At 37.2% G+C, this 19988-nt stretch overlaps 1 protein-coding gene across 8 annotated transcripts in view; it reads right to left on the minus strand.

Moving 5' to 3' along the window:
- Window positions 1-1403: 1403 nt before the first annotated feature.
- Window positions 1404-19988, minus strand: part of LOC144195040 (protein prune homolog 2-like) — a 28674-nt gene continuing 10089 nt past the window's right edge. Inside the window, exons 7-20 of one of the 8 annotated variants that reach the window (XM_077714378.1) lie at window positions 15509-15658; window positions 14933-15267; window positions 11922-14861; window positions 10911-11234; window positions 9497-9603; window positions 8115-8459; window positions 7947-8046; window positions 7677-7808; window positions 7419-7505; window positions 6301-6399; window positions 5722-5763; window positions 3756-3809; window positions 3188-3220; window positions 1404-2667 (exon numbers count right to left, since the gene is read on the minus strand). In XM_077714378.1, coding sequence (XP_077570504.1) covers window positions 2637-2667; window positions 3188-3220; window positions 3756-3809; window positions 5722-5763; window positions 6301-6399; window positions 7419-7505; window positions 7677-7808; window positions 7947-8046; window positions 8115-8459; window positions 9497-9603; window positions 10911-11234; window positions 11922-14861; window positions 14933-15267; window positions 15509-15658 — 4779 coding nt within the window. In that variant the 3' untranslated portion in view covers window positions 1404-2636. Of the gene's footprint in view, window positions 2668-3187; window positions 3221-3419; window positions 3480-3755; window positions 3810-5721; window positions 5764-6300; window positions 6400-7418; window positions 7506-7676; window positions 7809-7946; window positions 8047-8114; window positions 8460-9496; window positions 9604-9936; window positions 10017-10910; window positions 11235-11921; window positions 14865-14932; window positions 15268-15508; window positions 15659-19988 lie in introns of those variants that run through there. The other 7 variants (XM_077714379.1, XM_077714377.1, XM_077714381.1 and 4 more) reach the window with 7 other exon arrangements.

Here is a 19988-nt window from a genome sequence, read left to right on the forward strand (position 1 = left end):
AGAGAAGATACGGATCCTTTCATCAGCCCTGGATAGAGATAAACAAGAGTTTTTTCTTTGTATTTTCAATGTCTTCAAATAATGTGAAGATGAACAGAAAGCCTGAAAAGGATGAACCGTGTATATACAATGACAACAGGGGTGGCAAGAAGTCTTGTCAGAACAGCACATGAGTCAGTTAGTTCTATTATTTGTACAATTCATCCCTTGCATCCTGCTCTATTTTTGCATTCTGGTTTATTTAAACTGAGTGGTTTCTCGGTTTACCGCTATCTTGGATGACAAGTAGTTTGGGCGGCTGCTTTTGATTTACAGCCAAACTCCCTCAAGGACAGTCTGTTTTATATAAATGGTAAAATAAAACAATTCTTACATATCAAGTGCAAATTTGTTGTACATAATAGTTAAATACAACTGAAGTGTATTTGGCAGATGTTCCATGGATTAAGATAAGGTTTAACTTTTCCTAGGGCACTCATTTAACTCATAGACTGTCATTGAGGGTGCTAGGCATCTAATCCACATTGACTGGGAACAAATGGTCGCTGCTATCTCTTCCAGTCCAAAGTCATGATTCATCATGAAAAATGAGCATTCACAGGCACTACTTCCAATTCAAATGAATTGGAGGGATACTATCATTCCAATAGGAAGGCATTGCTCTAATTAGAAGGAAATTTAAAAGATAAGAATAAAAAAAAAACAGCAATTAAGAGAGTTATTGGGGTCATTAAAGAGATCAATCTGATGTTAAAAAACATTATACCATTCAACTATTGTATGAAATTACTTATTTGTTATGTATTGTTTTAAAATTTCAATTTTATATAGGACGGCCCACAGTTCTGGGGTTTAATGATTCAAGGTGCCTCCCAACCTGGTGCCCAAAGAATAAATATATTAATTTCATTCATAGAATTTTTTTTTATTTTTTTTATTCATTTGCACTTTAATTCATTCATGTATTTATTTCCAGATGTATAGTTTAATCTTTGAATGTTATTTTTAAGTGTTTATATTTAGTCGTTTTTTATGTTCACTTATCTATTTCTGTTGGCAGTTTTGGTTTTCCATACTATACTTCCACCAAGTGGCTAAGAAATGCACAACACAGATTTTTCAAATAAAGCAAGGGGCCCAAACCAGTCTTCAAGGGCAGTGTATGCAAAATTTTATTTCAGCAATACTTTCACATTTTTACCAATTTAGGGAGGGACATTTTGGTCCTAAACTATTCTCTGAGAATATTGCAATGTAAAAATTTTGCACAAAAAAAATACAGCAACACTATATTCTGTCCCTAAATGTTGGCGCTTGTTTGTAAAATCAATTCCTATTGATTTACTAGGAATTTACTAGTATATATTTTTAAATGGATAAAAGAGAAGAACTTTAGAACGGAGTAATTTTATCTTTTCTTTATTTTACAGTAAGAAGAAGAAGGCAGAATCACAAACATGAAACTTCTTCAATTCTTCACTCTCGTACACACAAGCATAATGCATGCACAAATCACTGCATACACATTCAAGTACTCTTTTGCTACCATTGAGGACTTTCACAGTGATAGAATGTATTAGTAGTGTTTAAGACAGTTGTCAGATTGTTGAATGAAAACAAACACTTTGTAAAGGCCTCAATATCCCTTTCATACCTGCCACTGCTGCCTTATGATATTGTCAAAGATTTTCTTGGTCAAACAATTGTTTAACCATAATTATTTCATAAGTGGCATCATGTATTGTAGATTGTTTACTACCAATTTATAATGACAGCTATGTCAATGACAACAAAAATAGTCAGTTTTAAAGACAGATATATTAGTCATTAATGTCAATTCCAATGACGCATAAACCCTTGAAATTCAATAACTGAAATCCGTTAATTCCAGTCACTAATATATCTGTCATTTACAATGGTGACTACATATGTCAATTCCAACGAAGGCAATACCTGTGAATTCCAATAACCGCTATATCTATCAATTCAATTCAAATGAAATCAAAATCAGTCAAATTAATTGACGATTCAATTCCTGTTATGGATATTGGATCCATTCATTACAATGACAATTGGGGAAAGAAAATAACTAGCTAGCAGATTAAAGTAGACCCAAACAATTTCTCTGGAAATTGCATTTTCTAATTTGTGTCGTTCCAATAAAAAAAAATGACTGCACTATTACTGTATTGTGATGATGTTAAATGTCTTTTACAATTTGTTTATGATGAATATTATAAACTCAATGGCTGCCACTAAATGTGATATAAGTCCAATGAATTTTATCTGCGCTGTTAGTGGGTGATCAAGATTTAGTGTCATTGAGAGTGATAGGCATTTTAAGGTCTAAGCACTCAATTTTTGTAACATTTTCTCTTATTATTCTGTCTATAAATAGAGTACAAAGGTTGGTTGTGTTTGTAAACTAATAAAATGTTGAATGTCTGCCAATGTTTGAGAGGTTATTCAAGGTAAAAACTGCTGTACAGAGAGGAGAGGCATATTAGTCAAGGAAATAGATAAATAAATAGACACCAATGTAAACCTTTTAAAGTCCAGATTTTTGAGCACCTTCCATTTGATGTGGTTTTAGAACACTTGCCAAAACGTCCTATTTGACGAGAGTCTCCATTTCGTCATATGGCCAAACCCTTCTTTTTGTCAGACCTGACAAACAGAAATGGACAAGATTAAAACTAGATCATAGAATATTTCAAAGATAATGTGATGAATGTTGCATAAGAAAAGGTAGAAAGAGGTGATGTATATACAAACACGATACTCGGACGTTTGGTCGTCGGACGTTTGGTCGCCCGGACGTTTGGTCGCCTGGCGTTTGGTTGCCGGACATTTGACAACATGACAGAGAGTTTACTGTTGAAACCAGCGCTCAAAATTATATTTATGAGAGAGAAAGTTTAATATCTAAATATCTACTGTTGAAACCGTCACTCAAAATTCTATTCACCCGAGCAAACAAACTTCCCGCGACCAAACGCCAGAACATACAACAGAAAATCTAGCCGTGCTTACACCCAGACACAGAGCTTCTAGTTTAAGGTTTTTTGGCCTGTTTTTAAAAGCTCATATATTGCTGCGCATTTGAGAACATGTCTGAGGTAGTCAAAATGAAATTTTGTGATAACTGGATAACAAATTAGCCATTTTAACTCATGAGTGTACTTACTTTCCTGAGGCATCCATCAAATGTGTGTCCAGCCTGGAGTTGCAATGTAAAGAAAAGAAGAGAGGAGTTAGCTACAGGGGGAATCTCATAATTGCCACTGACCACTGCGACACATGAGTAGCGTGTAAAAACTAGTATTGCACTGATACTAGTATCCGATACGGATACACATCACAAAAATGACACATTTAGGGAGCATTATGAAATAATGCACCAGTGCTGTAATACGAACTTTGGGATTTAGGTTTATACTGTCAGTTGCCCTACCCTTCATGGCTGCTGATTAGGAACGCTGCAGAAGAAGAAAAATTTATTAGTTGATTTTAAAAAATGAAAAATAAAAGCTAAAAATCAAACTACTAGAGTATAAAATGGTAAGAGTCAAATCCAGACGTGCTGTGACATTAGGAGGGGGATTTTCATTTTCAATGTATAATCTAATCATGTATTGTTGAATGTTCTCATTTAGCATTTTGATTTACGTATCGCCTTTTGGGCTGAAAATCATTTGAAAAAAAGGAAATTGGATGATGACTTGTACTGTTTGGAAATACGTTGGTTGACTCACCATGACCTCCTCTCTTCCCTCCCATTTCGCGGATAATGTAGACCATAAATCGCCCTAATAATAAAAAAAACCTCAAAGTAGGATCACCCTTATTTATCTACAATACATATTTTCTTGAATATATATATATATATATATATATATATATATATATATATATATATATATATATATATATATATATATATATATATATATATATATATATATATATATATATATATATATATATATATATATATATATATATATATATATATATATATATATATATATATATATATATATATATATATATATATATATATATATATATATATATATATATATATATATATATATATATATATATATATATATATATATATATATATATATATATATATATATATATATATATATATATATATATATATATATAATATATATATATATATATATATATATATATATATATATATATATATATATATATATATATAATATATATATATATATATATATATATATATATATATATACATATATATATATGTATGTATGTATGTATGTATGTATATATATGTATATATATATATATATATATATATATATATATATATATATATATATATATATATATATATATATATATATATATATATATACATACATACATACATACATACATACATACATACATACATACATACATACATACATACATACATACATACATACATACATACATACATACATACATACATACATACATACATACATACATACATACATACATACATACATACATACATACATACATACATACATACATACATACATACATACATACATACATACATACATACATACATACATACATACATACATACATACATACATACATACATACATACATACATACATACATACATACATACATACATACATATATATATATATATATATATATATATATATATATATATATATATATATATAGCAAAAAAAAGGTTTGTGTGTTACAAAAAACAAAAAAAAATACAGCAGGGACCATTGTGTTTACAATGTAATGCAACGTGATGTTCAAACTATATATCGTGCAGGATTTATTATATTTTAAATGGTGCATAAATGTACACGCTAGAATGGTTGATACTAGCCAGCAGGGAATTAGTATTAAGATAAGAAAATGTTATCAGTGCAATACTAGTCAGTGCACAGAGTTTTCAATCCATTTTCAAACAATTCTGACTGTGACAAAAGCAGAAAACACGGCAAAAGGAACGGGGGGAAAAGTGCATTTTTACATACAGCCGTCATTGCATTAATCAGTACGTTTAAGTCTAGAGGTTTAAGTCTAGAGGTGAAGAAAAGGATGTTTTCTTCTAAATGTCTAAAGATATGATCCTTGACTGCCATTGACATCAGTGGACATGCAAACCATTTTTACTGGGAGAAAGTCAAAATGGATTAACGCCACTCAAGTGAAACTGACAACTGATCCTGATGTGAGTCTCCTTTTCTCATCAAAATTCATCACTTTCACTAAATACAATTGCTATAATTAAACGTTAATCATGGAAATGCCACCTTGACTGCAAAGGCACAATCCAACATAAAGCTTGTAACTTATGTAGTTAGGAAATGCACAATTCATTGTTATTATACTACAGTACATTCCAATTCAGCCATGCTTTTAGTGACATCCAACAGCATATTGAAATATTTAAGAGAGAAAACAAAACTAGGTTAATAGGTATGTTTGTCAAGGCATAGTTTGGCATAAATTCAATCAAATAACGGTGACAGAAGGGCTTAAACGTACCAACAAAGATTGTAAAGCAAGCAAAGGAAGTCAAACTAGAAATTTTCTTTGCACAGTTGAATGAATAGCTGCCATTCTGGATTAGATGAAGGTTGTTAGTACAGTGGCTGGGTGAGTTTTTTGTAAGTTGTTTTTTTTAATTTTTGTATTTGTTTTTACCTCATGCACTCAAATGTGTTTGCCACCCTCTGCTGGTCATACCTTTAAAGAGGGACATGAAATATCAAACTACTGTGTTGGTCATTAAAAAACTTCATTAAAATCATTAGCCTAAGTACAAATTTGGATAATTTTATAGTATAATATGAATAGCTAAATACTTGATATTTAGCTAAATACTTGCTTTCTTGGCTGCCATTGACGAAAATAGATGCCCAATCCATTTGAAATGTTATGGATGAAAATGTCCATTTGGATTGGTTCTTCTTTTCTGGTTATTCATTACATTAAACTCAATAATTTAGAAAATTGGATTTGAATTTGCATTACTAACGGTATTTATTCTTTGTCACAAGTGTTTTTGACCTTCTATGAGAGCAAATGACTGGAATTAAAGCAAAGAAATCATCAACCAATCTGCTTTTTCAGTGAAATTCTGATATTGGAGTGAAATAGTGTCTCAATCATCTTTGAGTTGGGGAGTTTACAATTTCAAGGTGACGGGAAGGTAGATTAAGTTGACAATGATGACTGAGATGCCAAACACATGGCACACTACTGGTCGTAATTCAAACTCACTTGATGATGCTGGGTGGAATGTGGACGTACTCCATGGGGATGATTTGTCCCAGCTCTTGCAGGTTGCTCACATACTTGATTTTACTGCTGAATTTTGAGCTGAACACAAAACCCAAAGTACAGTGGTTGCTTTAAAATCACAAACCTCTCAACAGATCAAGCACTCAACAACAATGAAGTTCACTTCATACTATTTATGTATTTGTTTTCTTTGCATTATGTCATCATCCACAGAGGATTAAAAAAAATGTAAAGTAGGATCTGAAAGAAAACGGGAGTATCCAGAAAAAACCCATGCAGGCATGGGGGGAGCATGCAGACTTCATACAGAAACGTCGGAAGCCACAAGACGTGAACCCAAGACGTAAGCACTCTCAATCGTGCCATAAACATATTGTTACTTTGGGTTATTTTTTTGTAATAGATATATATCCACTTAGTTAAAGATAATTTTGCCTTGTAGAAATGATTTAAATCTTGAGTTGCATAAAAGCTATGTCCTACAGTGGTAAACAAAACCAAGGTTAGAGTTGGATTCAGCACCCCAAATGACCAAAGAAGTGTTTGCTTTAATATAACAGATTTCGTTAACCAAACACTTCTTGACACTCTGTGACAAACATGCCCATTGTGGGTTTGGGTGTCACACAATGGGCTTTATATACACTTCAATTTCACTGTGCCCGGTACTGTGACAATAAAATCCTTTAACTGGTGATGGTATGACAGCAATTCCCATCCAGATTGTGACCAATTCCAATTCGTGTTTGTGGCTAAAAACAGAACTAACAGCTAACTGTCTAACTAGTGAATTTAAACTCTAGCTTTGTCCTCATAACTTTTAATGGTGACGGTTTCATAATTCGAAGCCTTCCATTTTTTACATTGGTCTTATAAAAAAGTAATTTCCTTTGACCTCCAAGTAAAGTGACACTGTAAAGTATTTTTTTTCTTTTAACCAGAGTAATTTTGATAATTTCCATAATAATATTACACAACACTTCTAGAGGTTGAATTATACCAAGTGTGCAACAAACCCATGTGACAACTAACCCTGTTGTGTTTGATTACATCCCACACATCCCACAGTATTAATAACATTGTGAAATGTGATTCACCTTATAAAAGGCCTGGTGATGCCAAGTAGTGTTCTGATAAACCAGGAAGGATGTACAATGATAAACATCTTCAAGTTCTTTTTCAGCCTGGAAAAAAAAGACACCTGACATCAGTTTTTTCAATAAAGTCCGAAGTGCACTGTACAAAATGGGCCAAATTGTGTGTGTACACTTATAAATTAATAGATTTCAGGACATCATTTTGCTTTGTTTGAATTGATTTTGTTAACTACATTCAACTTTTGAATGAATGGTCACCTTCTGTCAATCATCTGGTAGCACTTCTTCATCCATGTAAAGCCTGGCATCCTGCGCCTAGGGGTGGCGCCGTTCAGGTAGACAATCATGTAGTCGTCTGCCACCATTAACTCCAAAGTGCTTATGACATACCTACAGTCAGAAAAAAATAACCCTTTAAGGGGCAAACTTTGAGCTCATGACTGCCATTGACGATGGTAGACATCCAATCCATTTTGACTGGGAGGCTTGAATGGATTGAACTTCTAGCACTATATATATTTTACTCACAAGAAAAGGTTTTCCATAACATAGTTGTAACTGTCACAGTCGCTGTCGGGCAGAAAGCAGGCTGCAAAGACAATAATGGCATTCTGCTCGGCGTAATACCCTGACAGAGAAAATACAGGGTTATACAAAGCACGCGTCAAGAGGTTCCCACAACATGTTTGCTTCTACCTCCATGTGAGATGACCCTTTTGTATGCCTCAATGCACTTCATGTCAATGCGATGCTCCTGCTCGCCAATCACCACAATCCTCCAGACCCGGCTATCCTCGTGCCTCTGGCAACCTCCAGACGATGGAGCCGTAGTGTCGCACTCTTCTTCGGACGTGTCCAGCTCGTCGATGTCCACGTCCAAGTCGTCTCCAGTGTCCAGAGCCGCCTCCTCCTCGTCTGTATCCAGGGGGTCTTCGGAACGCGGGGAGCCTTCACTGTGTTCCAGTGAGACGTTCATAGGCGGCGCCACTAATTTACGCCTCTGACTGGAGCCCGCTGACACGTCTGCAGAAAAGGATGGATCTGCCATAAAGGATAACATGTTTTAACAAACTACATGATCTCATCTCATCTCATTTTTGGAACCGCTTTACCCTCATTAGGGTCGCAGGGGGTCCTGGAGCCTATCCCAGGTGACTCCTAGCCAGAGGATCGCAGGGCACAAGGAGACGGACTAGCTACATAATATGATAAGAAATTCTCAAACATTTCCAGAACAAATCTCAGCTGCTACCCTCTGGCATACGCTATAGGTCTCACAAATAGGCATTAGGACAGTTTTTCCCCACACCCATCAGGACTCTAAACTTGCGGTAACACGACACACAATCCCTTCTGTGTAATAACTTCGGGGTGAGGTAACATGAAAAGACATTGGGCGGTTATCTGCCTCCTACTGGCTGACTGAAAGTAAGTGAGAGACAGTGAGAGGTAAGTGATCCAATCGGGGGGTGATGTGATGTATCCATCACGGAAGAATCCCAACGAGTCTGAAATTATCACTTATTTGGATCTTTTCCGGGAAAACGCACCTTATGGAGAAGCACTACCAATTTCGTCATACGCAGTTGGTTATGATGACAAATAGGCTTTTGTCGAGTCAATGATGATGACAAAGCCTAAGTCTGATTATTATTATTGTTATTATGTGTGTATACATAACATCATTTTACTTGAAAATAATTATTATATAATAATAATATAATAATTTATTGGGACAAATATTGCTATGCCCTCAAAATTTGGATTGATCACTAAATCAATTAATTAACTTAATTGCATTATTTTTCCCCCATTACAATCCCCCCCCCCAAATGTAAACAAACGTATACTATTATAGTTGTAGCCCTCAATATAACTCTAGGTGTTACTTTTTTAACTTTGTGATCTAATGCCATTGACAACAATATACATCCAGTTCATTTAAACTGTGAGAACTGAGTGTGAGTTAAATGAGTGCCATATTAAGGGGTAAAGGGACAGTCCCACAGTTTCATATTGTCTTTTTTGTTCTGCAAAATTCTTTAATCAACTACAGCATGCTGTTTTTTTTTCTTTACCTTCCCTGTTTTCTCTATCCTCATCTTCCTCAGTCGAGACCCTCTGCATCATCATCTCTGTTGTCATCACAGTCCCCACTGCCAGTTGGTCCTCGTGGTGCTCTTTCCTACACCAAGCCACAGAAACAAAATTAATGACATTTACAACTACCACTATAAATAAGAGCACCATACACAAAAAACACCACAAAAGCCAAGCAAGAAAAACATAATTGAGCAACCGGGTGAGACAATTTAAAAAAAAAGGAACAAAGTCTTCATGCACGTGTGGGACAGTGGGGAACAATACCGAACAGTGTTACCCCTACCCTCCTCTCTGCCCCTAACAATGCCCCTCACAACATACTAGCCTCTTTCTGCAATTCATTAGCATAATGCTTGTAACAAAAGAGTAAAATGAAAAAAAAAAAAACACAATCGCATCGTATATGCATACCTACCTTAGCATTAAGCAACTTCTCAGCCTCAGGGTCACATGACCATCATAATGACAGGCTCAAAAACATGCACACACAAAGACAGAAGGGGGAGGGACACGCACTGAAAAAAGGATGGGGGCGGGTCATCGGAATAACAAAGTGGGGGCCAAGTGATGCAACTGTTAATGAGCATCATTAAAACACACACACACATGCTTGGGACAAACTGAAAGTCATTATATGTGTACACACATAGGAGTATGTACATGTTATACTGATATTACTAGATAATATTAAATTTAAAAACTTGTGTAGTATAATAGAATACAAACATATACATAGATATATTTCCCCTATTTTATGATCTACATTTTTGTTTGTTTTTCATTTATACTTTCCTTTCCAATGTTTTTTTTATAGTAAATATAAACAAAAATTAGAGCAATGAATAGTCTATCCCTTGCAAACAACATTTTTCATGGTCAATATTTGAAACAGTGATAATATATTAACACAAAGTCCCAGTCCGTTGTAAGCCTTGTGGGTAACCAGACTTTTCTTTCTCGCTGCAAGAAATAGCTAATCCAGTACTACAAAATACATTATGTCAGTTAAATCAAGTGAATATCAAGCAATTAAACTTCATGCACTGATTCAAATTGCTAAATGTACTCGAAAAAGGTGAAAAGGTCACTTTGCATGTGCTTCTGCAGACTCTGTGTTAACTGATTTTAACACTTGGCCATGTTTGCACGTTACTCAAGCTGCTTCATTTTACTTTTAAAAGTGACCAGCACTCTAAATTGCCCTATGTATGAGTGTAAACTCCTTGTGCCCTGCGATCGGCTGGCGACCAATTCAGGGTGTCCCCCTCCTCTGGCCCGGAGTCAGCTGGGATAGGCTCCAGCACCCCCAGCGACCCTAATGAGGATGATGCATTTCAGAAAATGAGATAACATTAATTTAAAGATAAAATAGTTTTAGGGAATACTGACCTGGACATGAGGAAGTGGGCGTATTCCTTAGGAACATATTGGACATGATCGTCCCCAACGTAGTGCTTATATTCTCTGTTACAAGGTTCAAAGTAGTTGTCATTCTGTCCGGCTGCAAAGTCTGCAAGTGGGGGCTGAATTGAAAACTCAGCATAGACACTTGAGGCATTCCTGGGAGGCTCATGGATTTCTTGGTTTCCAGTCCTTTGGTCAACATGTTGGTAATTGTAACTGGTTACAGAAGGACCGTGAGCCATTGTCCATTGTTGTGTAGTACTTCGTTCTGCCGAATAGGGCAACATTTGTGATGTTGTATTTTGGCATCTGGAAGAGAGAGAAAAAGATATTCAAATTTGCCATCGAACTAGACTCACATGCAAAGACATTTTTAATTTTAAATAACAGCAAACTTCAAATCCATTTTTTGCATGTATTCTTGAAGTGTTTTTGCAGTAACATGCCAGTCAAATGTTCTGCTTTTGCATTTCATGGTCAACCAGTGTTCCTCCTACTTGTGTAAAAAAGGCAAGCACTAAAGCACACCTTGAATTCCCAACACAAAAGTGGAGGAAAAACTACACACAGGCCTCACATGGAGCTGTTTGCGTTTGCTGCAGTGGGGCAAGAAATGCATATTCAATGAGGTGTAAACACATTTATAAATACGCACTGAGAGACCTGGATCACAGCTTGACGTTATACACCTAATGTGTGATATCCTAATATTAAAAGAATACGCATTAAAAATAATTCAAATAAGGTTTATAATGCTGGGATCAAGATTAGAATTCATGATAATAATGAACAAAAATTCAAACAATTTGTCCTTAGCAAATGCCAAAGATTGCATTTCATTTCTTCCGAAATTACCCTTTTTTTTTTGCTAAATTCAAATATGCAAAAAAGCACGAGGCGATCAAGTGAGGATGTACCATGCTTTTCACCCATAGTGATAGCATCCATCTAAACCCACAATCCAAAAAGGAACAAGTCAACCAAAACACTACTTACTCTAAATTTTGAGAAGAGCTTTGGCGAGAGTCCCAACATTCTCCATCATGTTGTTTAACCAAACAATCATCAGTTCTTTCAGATTGTCCATAAAAGTCCAGTAAATCCTGTTGGATAGGGCGGCTATTTGATGGAAGTGGACGACTATCAACCAGCTCCTCAGTGAAACTCAACAAGTCGTAAGAACTCGGTACTATTTGAGCTTCTTCCTCCTGTCCTTCCTCTTTCTCTTCCTCCATTAAATCCCCAGAAAATGGTAATCCAAGGGTCTTGTTGCTAGAGACACCCGCATCGCTTAAAGGGGTGCTAACTAAGGAGCTGGTATGAGAGGCAGCAGAGCTGTTGCATGACGAGGAACACTGTGTCTTCAATGGTTCACCCCAGACTTGAAAGTCAGGGTGCGGCGAGGTTGAGCTGTTGATAGGTGAATGACCACTGTCTGAACCTGAGTCTTCCATGGAGATTTGGGAGTGGACATAAACCTCCTCTCTTGTTCTGAGGAAGTGATCTGACGGGTGTCGCAATGAAGGTGATATACTTCGACCACAAATACTGAATTTATCTTCGTAGGGTCCTCCTTCCAATTCAATTTCATTTTCTGATGGTGGCCTTGATTCTGAATGGAGGAAGGAATCACTGGGGGATTGCTCAGGATGTTGGTCTTCACTGGCTGAGTGATCATGGGTCTCCTGATTCTGAGCTTTCAGCACAGAAACAGCATAAGAAAGCATTTCAAATGTTTCCATAGGCTCTCCTATTCTTTTAGATTGTTCTTCCGCCTCTTTAACTTCATGGTCAGCTGACTTTACTGTTCCTGGAACAAGAATGTACTCCATTTCAAGGCATGATGATGAATCCCCATCGGAATTGGACCGCAGTTCATCTCGACTTCCAGGGCTGAATTTGAGTGTTTCTGCATCAATTCCAGGGCTAGGTGACATTAGCTGTCTTGCAAAACCATCTTGGTTTTGGAGTGAAACTCTTTGTGGACGACTGTTGGATGGTGACACTGTTCCAGAACTTTCTGCTTTACTGGACACAAAACTTGATGAACTACCTGGACTTCGAGATAAAGAATTCCCTGTCTGGTTTTGATATTCACAGGCTTCAACCACATTTGACCCAGTATCTTGTGAAAGTGTTTGAGAGTTATCAACCAGAATAAACGGCGAACATAGCTCAATAGAATCATTTTTTTCAACCGAATTCAAGTCAGTCTGTCCCTCAAAAAGAAAGATTTTGTCTGAAGTGCATACATTGGATTGGTTCTTCTCTTCTATCGGTTTGGCCACAGATATAAATGGGCTGGACTGTTCTTCTAGTTGTATCATTGGGTCACAATGAATTTCAGGAGAGGATGAGGTCCAATTGCAACTTCCTACATTATCGTAGTCTGAAATTGAAATCACCATGCGAGGAACAGAAAGATTCCCTCCTAACTCATAGTTATTTTTGTCTGATGTTCTGCTTTTATCCTTTCCTATGACTTGGACTTTTTGCTTTTGATCAGTATGGGTATCATTTGCATCTTCTAGATCAGGGTGTTTATAGTCCTTTCCATTTCCAGGTGCTTCTGGACTTCCAGATGAAGAGCTATCTTCTTGTATAGTCGTGTTCCACATTTCCATCCCCACATAGGGAAAACCCTGAGGACTTTCTACAGAGGCACTGCCTACCATGCTTGTAGTTGTCCCGCCAAAGTTTCCTGAGTCTTCAGAAGAATTGTCAGGGGTCATGAGAGGAGAAAAACTGTCATCCCGGATCGTTGTATTCCACAAGTCAAGTGATTCTGGGTATGAAGTGGTGGTTCCACTATCAGATTTCAGAAAGCCTTTCTGTGCTGAATAGGTCCAGAAATCCAGTGTCTGCATTGTATTTCTTGCTTTACCCTGCTGTCCTTCATCATTTTCTTCCTTAGATGTCTCTGGTGTTAAAGTGTTAATTATCATTTTCTTTTTCTGCGATGGATGTGTCATTTTTTTTACTCCAAAAACACAAATACTGTCATTGAAATCTTCTTCTGGTGGTGTCAACTGCAGATCAGCCGCACTTACTGAATTCCATTGCTCAACAAGAACAGAATCTGGTTTCCAGTTTTCACCGGTTTCTGTCTGTTCGGTGATCAGACTAAGTTGTGGTTCCATGCTCCAGTCCCTCTGTGATCTTCCTTCTCTACTCAGCCTCACACAATCGGACTCTCTGTGCCTTACTTCATCCAGATTCCGAGGGCTCTCAGACCCTCTTATTCTAGTCCAGGCATCATTAGAGGATGGAGTGTCGAAGCCAAGCTCCTCCCAAGTTTCAGACAAGGATGACGAGACACTGTCCTTGTGCTGCAGGCCGACGATCCTCTCTGCCACATCCTCAGGGAAGAACCTAGCACCCCAACTGCTGGAAGAGTGACCGCCCGCCAGGCTGTTGACTGGAGTGGGAGGAACCACAGTATCCATCATCTCCATGATTTGACAGTCTGGCTCAATAGAAGACTTCCTACTTTCCAGGTGGCTCAAATGACTTTGATGAGAGAAATCAACCATGTTGAGTTCTTCATACTCTGAAGGACTGGAACTTCCCACTATTAGATGCTCTTCGTCTGCCTTTCCAGCAGAATCTTGAAGGACATAATGTGAATGGAGCGGATCAAAATGAAACTGATCTATGCTGTCATTTTTCTTTCTGTTGGAATGCTGACACCGCCTCCTCTCAGGGGGCACAGGAGGTGAGAGGGACAATAACCCGAGAGGAGAGTTTCTTAACAGGAGGCTCCCTGCACCGGCAATGGACCCAACCATTTCGGCAACAGGACTGTCATCGCTGAGGAACACAGAGCTCTCCTTGCTGGAGCGACTACTGCGGATGGTGTTCATACCGCTGTCAGGGCTTACAAGCTCCCCACTTACTCGAACATCTCCTGGATCATCCTCCCCCTCTGGTGCTTCCCTGCTGGAACAAATGAAAGGTTGGATGATGTTCGAATGTTAGTTGTTCCGATATTCGACCATTTTACCCACCTCTCTGTTGCCATCGGATCGCCACCACCTCCATCAGCTCTTTCTGTGTCTGATGTATCCATATCATTTATGCCGGAGGAACCCTGGGAGAACTCAACACTGCCTGCCACGCCCTCAGTGGAAGACGTCCTGCTGCTGGGGCGGCAGGCAAGTAACGAGCTCCGGCGGTCCACAAACTCCTTTAGGAGGCCACGGACTTCCTTTTCCAGTAGCACTAATAAAGTGCCCGAAGGCGAGAAGGCATTTAGTTGCACTTGATAAACCCGCAGACAACTTCTCGTTCCTGTTTCACTAGAGAGAGACCAGCTGGTGGTCTGCTCAAGCTCACAGCAGATCTGAAATGACAGCCACTCCCATATATTTTATTTACATTCATCTAAAAAGTTGGAGTATTTAGGATATATGCAATATTTGACCTATAAGTGCCCAAACAGTTGAGGTTTTTTTTCAAGGAGCAAGAGGTTGTTCAGGATTTTTTTTCCTTTAAAAAAGGTTGTACGTATTTATAGTATGTTATGTCTGCTTAGAGAAATTGGTTGCACAGTTATAAAGGGTTTTACAACACTGGTAGCTCACCTGGTTGAGGAGTTCCATGTTGTTGGAGCAGACCACCATATGCAGGCGAGGAGGATTGGCAGCATTTTCAACAGCCAAGAGAAGCATTAACCCATCATAGCCATGGCGATTGCAGAAAGATTTCAAGGCGTCTTCATAAGTGTACCCGCACTGGGAAATATTAAAGAAATATCAACATCTGTTGTTAAAAAACATGTGATAAACACAGTTCACTGTTAAAATCTTTGGGAAGAATTTTACCAAAAACTTTTGTAGGGATCGGGAATGCATGTTTGAAACAATAATGTTAGATTAGAATTTTATTAATGTAAAATGTAAAGAGCAACTTGTAATTGTTTGAAATGGTTAATACATTTCAAGGGATGAAAATGTCTCTTAAAACAAGAGCAAGAGAAAGAAAGATAATTAGGGGAAAAAAAAGAAAAAACATTTTTGTGCAGTGTACCATGGTGTAAAAATAATTTATATAATTCCGACTGTTGTTACAGAGCCAACACATGACCGCAGATATAATTTCCCTCGCAAAAGGAGGGCTTCATTTATGATAGACAAAACTGTCAAACTGATTTATAGCATGGCAATTAGTGTTTGCTCTTAAAAGATCCGCCACACAGATTATGCTAATTCTCTCGCAGTGATGGATGAATGCAGAAAGCCATGTTAACTGATTGTCTTGTTTGTCAAGCTTAAGTTGCAGAGTACACATTTGTTTCATTTGTTTGGATCTATTGTGCAACTGTTGATTTTGTATTTTTTTTACAAGCTAAAATGTTGTGTTTAAAAAAAAATTGTCAGATGGGTCAAAGTAAAGGGGAACAGGGTTTTGGAGCCACATTGGTTTGTTGTCACATGTGCCATAACTCGAGCACAAGGGGGCGGTGTTGCAGAATATCTGTGTAAAATTAGTCAGAATTAAAAAAAAATGCTCATATTAATACCTAGGCAATTTAAAGCGTTCAACCAGCCTACCATGCATGTTTTTTGAATGTGGGAGCAAACCGGAGTACCCCGAGAAAACCCACACAAGCCCGGGGAGAACACGCAAACCCCTCATAGGACAACCGATCTGGGTTTCGAACCAAGGGCCCCAAAGCCAATACGCTAACCAGTCATCTTGTGGGCCACACTCATAGTAACTTATTCTTATTCATTTTCTTTATTTATTAAGATAACCAGTTAATTAAAAAATACGTATAAAAGATAAATTCCTATAAAAATGTAGTTGAAAAAATCACATCCAACCCAAGATAATAATCTTCTTTGAAATAATTGAATGACTTCTCGAAAACAAGTTGTTAAAAATATATGCATTAAAAAAAGTAAAAAAAATATGACTACAAATCCAGTTTTACCCTACAAATACAGACCAGACCACATGTTGCCTATCGCTGGTTTAACGTTACAGTACTTACCCACACTCACACGAGCATAGAGAAGATGAAGCATACAAAAACGGGATGAGATGACATGCAGTGAGACAGTCTGTCCGCCATTTGGCTCCCAACAGTGTAAATTAGCCACCCAACCACTTCCATAGACTGCACTTTTCTATAAATTAGCAACACGTTACTGAAACTCTGGCCGAGTGTTATCACGTGTAAAGCTTTGACGTTGAAATACGTCAAAATTAATCAGAGATGTGGAAGGAATATAGGAATTTTATAGTGAAGGGGATTTTAAGACTTTGTATGGGTATTCATGATTGATTTATTTTTGAAACATTCTTATATTAAGTTTTTAATCATAAGTAATTTTATATAATTTAAAATGGAAAAAAATGATAAATAGATCGAAATGATCCAACATTGTGTTAATATATTTGTACTGTTTAAAATAACAAATATATTGACGTTTTTATATAACAGTATATTTGTTTTATAAAGGCATTAATTGAAAAATTCTATATATTTTACACTAACATTTGTTTTTTTAACTATGAGAAATTTTAAATCTAATGATTAATGACTAAAAAAACTTTTTCACTGACAAAATGTTATCCAAAATAAAACCTAAATTATTTAAAAAATAATGACAAAAACAACATGAATTAAAATTAAATGTAAAGAATAAAAATGTCTATCGAATCTTGTCATATTAACCTGTTTGATATATATTTTCACATAATATTGTTCTGAATTGTAACATAGAGCTTTTCCTTAATTTAAATGACAAATGTTTTGGCGTTTTTTTGTCCATTTCAAATGACTATATCATCATTTAGAAGTAATCTGACATTCATTAAGGATATTCAGACAGGGATACCATGGAAGGTAATCAAACCAACAACATCTGGGTAGGGTACCAACCCCTCTATCACTGAGCCACACTGCCATTTAATTTTAAAATTGGAAAAAAAAAAAAAAAAAGAATCGGTGATATATAATTTAAACTCTACTTTTTTGTACTTATATCCACAGGCATCAAGAGTTGAACAACTTCAGGTAAACGTTTCCACACGACGAATTCTGATCATACATCAAAATAGTTTCCTGCTGTCACCGACAAAGAATTAATCAAGCGTTTAGCCATTTAGACTCTTTGCATACCCTTTGCATACTCGACACAACATTGAAAGACAGTCGAGGCTTTTCAGCCACCCTGATGAATCCATCAAGGCAGCTGTGATTTATACACGTGTCTGCCTTCACAGCGGAAGCCACCCCGCTCAAAGGCGCGCACACACGTAGAAGCATCATCAACACTAGAGCGAAGGAGAGAGGGGGGTAAAAGTTTGCATAAAACAAGCGCATATGTCCATCTTTTGGTCTCTTGATGATGATGCTTCATTCGTTCAGCGTGGGGTTTCGATGGTGGTGGTGGTTGTGGTGGGGGTGGTGGTGGTGGTGGTGTGTGTGTGTGAGTGTGTTTGTGTGAGTGTGTTTGTGTGTGTGTGTGTGTGTGGCTTAGAGTGATTCTGAGCTGAATCACAAATGTTTTGTTTTGGGTTTTTTTGCACGCAAAACCCCATAGATGCTACGAGGAGAGAATGATAATAAAGAGTTAAGAGGATAAAAGGGAAAAGTTAAGATGGTTAAATAACCAATGCAGTATGACACTTCAGAACTACTGTCAAACTTTGATGTCAGGCTTCAAAGGAACCAAAAATAACCCCTTCAAGGCTTTTTAGGTAGCTAGTGAGGGTTGGTATTTGGGACAACTTAGTAACGTTTATTTCACCAGGACATTTGCTTTTTAAAAAATATATAAAGAGTATTTTTTTATTTGTTATCTTTCCTCTATAACTGCTATGCAACGTGATCTTGTTTCACTGCCATTGCCGCAAAGAGACGTCTAATATCATATGAATGAGGGGTGAGCAGCAATAAACCGATTGCTGTCAGTCCTCCCAGTCACAATGAAATTGGAAGTCTCTCATCATCAGTGACAGCTACTTCATTGATGTTTAAAGATAAAAATCAATACATTATAAAACCTAAACTTTTTCACCCGATTTTAATCCTTTGAAATGTGACTTAATCGGGCTCAATTTCTGGTGACGTGATCGGGGTTGGGCCATGGATAGTTTGAGTCCATTGCTATATACTTCTGTGGCTAAAACTGAGATGTTAAACCATTCATTCATTGATTCATACATTTTATGAACGGATGCAGTTTTTTATATGTATCATATTTTGTGCTGACCCGGCCCATCTGTCAAATTTTTAAAGTCAATTTGGCCCCCGGGCCGAAAAGTTTGCCCACCCCTGCGCTCACCAGTCATCCGCCGGGCTGCTCAGTCCTAATCTGATCGCAATTTTATGGAATGACAGAGTGGTAATGTTTTTCTATAACTTGTTAAGAAGCATTATTGTATTATTTAAAAACATCCCAAAAAATGAGTGAGTAGGGGAAGTAAGAGGGGACTTCTCATCTTCAATCTTAGTCCCCAGGAGGCCCGCTCTGCACCTGCTGTCTCCCGGCGCCTCCCATCAGAAAGGCATTTAGCGGGCGCACTGGCTGCGGGCCCCGTCATTAACCAGCGTAATTATTTGTGCAAGGAGCCTCGTGAAAAAAGTGGCTCCACTTAAGCAAACAGAAGGACCACAGGCTCATGAACAAACAAAACATTAGAGGCCATCGGTGGCCATTAAAACGATAACTAACGTCCAACACAGGACTGCAACTCAACACTCAAACTTAGTCTCAATTGGAAGTGACAAACTCTAAAAGTCTATTCACTAAGCATAAATGTCCATATTAACACACTAGGGGAAAAACAAGACATTACTCACAAAGTCATGTTTGTGGCTGCGGGCGCTGTCCCTCCTACAGTTCATCAATTCCACAGCATGACAAGTCGTCATCCCAACAATGCTTCATCTGCTTGGGCTCATTTGCATGCACACACACATACTTACAACAACTTGACGACAACACTAAGATTTGAGCTTCACGCTGTTTGATGTATGTATTGTATCAAAAGAGACCGCTTCCTTCAGTTTTACTTGGAGAGGATCAATAAAGTCTCCATCGAGATCCG

This window comes from Stigmatopora nigra, chromosome 4 (genome assembly GCF_051989575.1).
Source record: "Stigmatopora nigra isolate UIUO_SnigA chromosome 4, RoL_Snig_1.1, whole genome shotgun sequence".
Taxonomy (NCBI): domain Eukaryota; kingdom Metazoa; phylum Chordata; class Actinopteri; order Syngnathiformes; family Syngnathidae; genus Stigmatopora; species Stigmatopora nigra.